The sequence below is a fragment of the Ceratosolen solmsi genome, unplaced genomic scaffold (genome assembly GCF_000503995.2).
Source record: "Ceratosolen solmsi marchali unplaced genomic scaffold, CerSol_1.0 scaffold29, whole genome shotgun sequence".
NCBI lineage: Eukaryota > Metazoa > Arthropoda > Insecta > Hymenoptera > Agaonidae > Ceratosolen > Ceratosolen solmsi.
Genome location: NW_011948417.1, coordinates 1,146,141 through 1,151,192, shown reverse-complemented (window position 1 = coordinate 1,151,192; position 5,052 = coordinate 1,146,141). Strand labels below are relative to the sequence as shown.

Sequence of the window (5,052 nt, the reverse complement as noted above, 5' to 3'; positions counted from 1 at the left end):
ATATATATATATATATATATATATATATATATTCATGTAAAAATATGGATATTTGTTTAAATTCATATTCCTTAATTTCCTATTACGATACAATTATTGTCATTGAAACAGAATTATGAAAATTAGAAAATTATTTTCCTAAATAACATTCAGCTATAATAGCAATAATAAGAGCCTCAGTGTCTGAGCACATGTATACGAGCATTATTTTAGCAACTATGAGCGTCGATTCGCAATAGCTAATCAAATGCAATTAAATAATGAATAATTAATTTGAATTAATCACATAATTACAGTTTGCATACCATTAAACAAATAGCGCAATATGGTCTAGGACATTTTCTTTCATTTTTCATTTCCTTCGTACTTTTCTTTCTTTCTTTAACTATTTTAATACTGTCTTCGCGTATATAGTAGAAAAAAAACAGAAGAAGAAGAAGAAGAAGAAGAAAAAAATACGTTGGAACGTGCTAACAAAACTACTAATTAAACAATGCTAAACTAAATTACTTTTTTTTTTGTTTTTTTTTTTTTTTTTTTTAACGAAGAATTGTACCGTAAATTACTGCATAGGCACCGCCATCCTCCTAAAATCTTCAATATAACGTTTTAACATTGATGATAAATAAAAATATTACACGTTTTCACAAGAGTAGACGGCTATTCAAAATTCAACCATCGAATTTCATATTCAATAAGTAGCGGAATAATTCTGTTTAGAATGACCTCGTTTCTATTTGTTTACTTTCCTAGCAGAGCTCGTGGCAAAGGATATTACGAATGCGCGCGAATCTAATCGTACGTCGGAAGGGCAAACCGCGCGCATATAATGACGAGTCAAGGATTCGAGACTAGGGAGTAGCGAATGCCGGGCGCCCAACCTTACCTAGGTTCATCCGAGGTTTACAAGCCGACCAAACTAGTTTAGAATTCCCCCCTGACGAACGGAGGAAGCGATTTTCAAATACGTGCTGCGTCCTCCGCATCGATCGTCTATACGATGCCGACTAACTATTCTAATTCTCGGACGACAGTCCGCTAACCGCCATAAGCAGGATGTCGCGTTATTTCCGTATATCCTTTATGCGATCAGCGATTTCCGTCCTTTTACAGATTCGCCAGCCACGATTGTTTCATCGCGCGATTCTCCTATTTTATCCTACATTTTATCCTACACTCGTCGTCGGTACGACGTTCTCGCTGAAGCCTAAATCGTCTTCTCGCCTTTTAAATTTTAATAATCATTAAAAGCTCTAGCCATAAGCGTAAACATACTTAATCTAATCACTCGTTAAATGATAATTTATTCTTATGTCCTTTAAAGGTCCTTTAAAAAACAAAAAACAAAAAACAAACACCTTCTAAATTGGTAATTAGACATACGACATTGGATTGCACGTAATACTGCAGTAATAAGTAGAATAATAGTATGAGTTAAAATAATAAGAATAATAATAATGCAGTAAGAAGTTGTAAAAATGAATCGTTGTTTTGCTAATCGTTAATAAATCTAAATTTTATAACGTCGAGTAAATAATAAGTTATTGATTTAGATTTAGATAGATAAAATAAAATAAAATATTTTATTAAGCATAAAATGCATTTTCGATTGGTAATAAATACACTTCGCTATGGGTAATGTAATAATAAAATAAATAAAAAATAACATTAATAATACTTTCTGAAAATTTGTACCTCCCATAAAGTCTCGAATAATAATAAAATAATCATAAAATTGTAAAATTATAACAAATAATTTAAATCATAATAGACATTATAGTAAAATCATAATAAAAAAAATTATAGCGAATAAAGAAATAGAAATAGAAATTTATTTATTGCATATCTAATGTAAAATATATTATAATTAATGTGTCATACTTTCTACGTATATATAGTTAATTACAGGCATTAAGCATTGATAAAGTCATGCATCAAATATTATACATACATATATATATATATATACATATATAGAAGCGCCAAAAGGGATTAATTGCACCCTTTGTTGTTGTTTTTTTTCGGCAATGCGTGGCTGTGTACGAGCGTATACAGGGTACGCACGTACACGCACTCACGCGCATATATAACAAGCATATAGTAAAGCATGGAAAAGCAATTATTGGGAGTACTGGACAAGCAAGGAAGTAACTGGTTTGCGAGGGTATACGTACGTGTATGTTTATGTATATTTTTTTTTATTACAGCACATTCGAGAATTTATTGCTTTTATATAATGATCGATACATTCAAATGATATTTGTTGTTATCTGCGAAAGTCTTATACGTTAAAATAAAACGTTGACTTAGAATCATCATAATTATTATTATCATAATAAGATTGTCACATGCCTAATAAACATGTTTTCATCCATATTAAATTATCATCATCAAATGAGACTTTTACATTTGTTGTAAAGCATTAAAATTTTTATTATATATATATATATGTTTTTCAATTGTAAAATAGTGAATATTGAATTTTAGATTATTTTTATTAATTAATCATTGATTATAAAGCATTAGTAATGAAAGTCAAACTATGAAGTGAATTTAATTTTCTATACATTTGTGTATAAATGGTTTATCATTAAAAATAAAAGGGTTATCGGTAAATCAATATCAGTAGTTGGTAAATTACAAACTTCTGCGTACGTGAATGAACTGAAAAAAAAATCTTTATCTTAATTTTGTGTAATTCATTTTACGTTAAAATATTAAAATAATGTACATTGCAAAGAAACGGGCATATATTTAGATTTTTGTCAAGTCTAGCGCCTTTCCCATTAATTTTACGTGTTGTTATCAATTTCATTTAATTCCGCACCTTTTTTCCTCAATTTATTAAACATTAAAAGTTGCAAAAATAATATAATAATATAAAATAATAATATCTTTCTTAAATTAAATACAATAGTCTATAGTTGTGAATGTGATTGCAGTTAGTTTGTTGTCCATGTAGAATTAACTATACAGATCAACGCTCTAAGGATTATTAATTCCTTATATGATATAATATTCCTCATCACTACTTTAATCTTCCTAATCAGGTAAACGTTTTATATAAATAGATTTCCCATTCCAAAAATATATATTTTTCACTCAAATTCTTTGATACGTTTGAGCACAGTCGTCAGTCGCGATAATGCACTATCAGTTTTTCTCTTTTTTTTTTTTTTTTAATTTTAATTTTATTTTATTACATAAAAGTAAAAAAGAATGTAATTCCAAAGAATGAATTACGTATGTTTTACGTACGCGCGTAGATAATGATAAGTGACTAAGAAATTGGTTAGTTAAAAATTACTAGCTTAGTAGGCGGGAAAGTTGAAGTTTTCATTCGGTCACTGCGATGAATCAATCAATTCGTTACAGATTTGAATACAATTTTCCAGCACCGAGGGACGAAATAATAGATTCTTTGTATTAAAGGGCTCCTTCAAACTACAACTCGTCAGTTTTTTTTTCCTTTGTATAAAAAAGCGAAGACTATATGCCCTTATTTATCTATGAGAGGAAATACGAGATTAAAAATGCTCGAGGCAATATTTATTTATGTGGCCACGTTCGGCTTTTTGCTATTATCACATGCCTGATTATCGAAATTGTATTACCAACTACCTTCGGATTAGCGATAAGCAAGCTCACGATAAGCGAGCAGAGCGGCGTGGAAAATGATTGAAATGTCGTGCGCGGGTGAGTGCGAACCTAATAAACAAATGGTACAAAGTAGGACGCCAGCAGGCTCGGAAAATCGCGAAGGCCACGCGCAAAGGTGGTAAAAAATAAAAAAAAAAAGGCAGAAATCCATTCCGGTCCCGAGTCGTCGTGACCTTGCCTGGCGTCGATGGAGATGGAGGCGGAGGCGGAGGCGGAGGCGGAGGTGGAGGCGGAGATGGAGGTGGAGGCGGAGGCGGAGGCGGAGGCGGAGGTGGAGGCGGAGATGGAGGTGGAGGCGGAGGCGGAGGCGGAGGCGGAGGTGGAGGTGGAGGTGGAGGTAGTGGTGGTGGTAACGACGACGGTGACGACGACGACGACGACGACGACGACGACGACGACGACGACGACGACGACGATGACGACGATGACGACGATGACGACGACGACAGCGGCGGCGGCGGCGGCGGCGGCGGCGGCTCGCCATGTTGAATTTGTACGAACGGAGGCGCGTGGGACTCCGCGTACCACGTGTTCGTTATTCTGTGCGACCATTTCGCCGGGGCCTTGTAAACGAGTTCCCGCGTCGTACGCTTTGCTCTGCCGCCAAGTCCCATCCTCGCGCTACTTACCCGTTGTATCAAATATGCATAAACCTTTAGGAATTATGTATTCAGTGCGCGAGCTTATAGGTTAGGTTCGGAAAAATGCTCGGAATAAATTGCGACGGGCGCGAGTTGCGCCGTTGAATATTGAACGAACCGACGACACGAGGATTGCGCGCTCGATTATTGGGAACGGAGTGGTGGGCTGGAAATCCGGAAGGTCGCTCGTTTTTTCGTCGAATCCGCTTGAGACAGGCTTGAGCGGATGTCGCAACTCGATCTAATCATGCCAAACACCTCATACGTTTCCGTACTAATACTTTTAAAACTATTTTTTTGTTCTTTCATTTCTAATGCCTCATACGCGCCTAATGTAATTTGTCGCCTATAATTGGTACATAAGCAAGCGCCACGACTTAAACGTCTTGGAGTAAAAGCTAATATTCCTTCGCCCCCCACCCTCCACGCACACACACGCGCGCGCACACACACTCATATATATATATATATATATATATATATATATATATTATTGCCGCCGAAACAATTTCAAGGCGCAACGCGCGAATCGAGCCGCCTTAAATGATTTACAACGCCGATAAATAGAAATGAATTCTTTGGCCTCTAGGAATGCCCATAATGGCGACGGCACTACTAATCCGAGTTACTAATGTCGTTCGACCAAGATCGGAGCAATCGGAGTCCGTCGGATCGATAAAAACTTCAACGAGGCCGAAAACGCGAGTCGGCGATTTCCCGAGAATTTCATATCCGAAGCGGCGAGAGCGTC

At 35.8% G+C, this 5,052-nt stretch overlaps 1 protein-coding gene across 1 annotated transcript in view; it reads left to right on the top strand.

Annotated features, from left to right (window-relative positions):
• LOC105359950 (putative glycine-rich cell wall structural protein 1) overlaps positions 1-4,354 on the top strand; it is a 14,266-nt gene extending 9,912 nt beyond the window's left edge. Inside the window, exons 2-3 of the mRNA XM_011496721.1 lie at positions 3,824-4,021; positions 4,335-4,354. Of these exons, the coding sequence (XP_011495023.1) occupies positions 3,824-4,021; positions 4,335-4,354 (218 nt within the window). The remainder of the gene's footprint in view (positions 1-3,823; positions 4,022-4,334) is intronic.
• Positions 4,355-5,052: the final 698 nt, after the last annotated feature.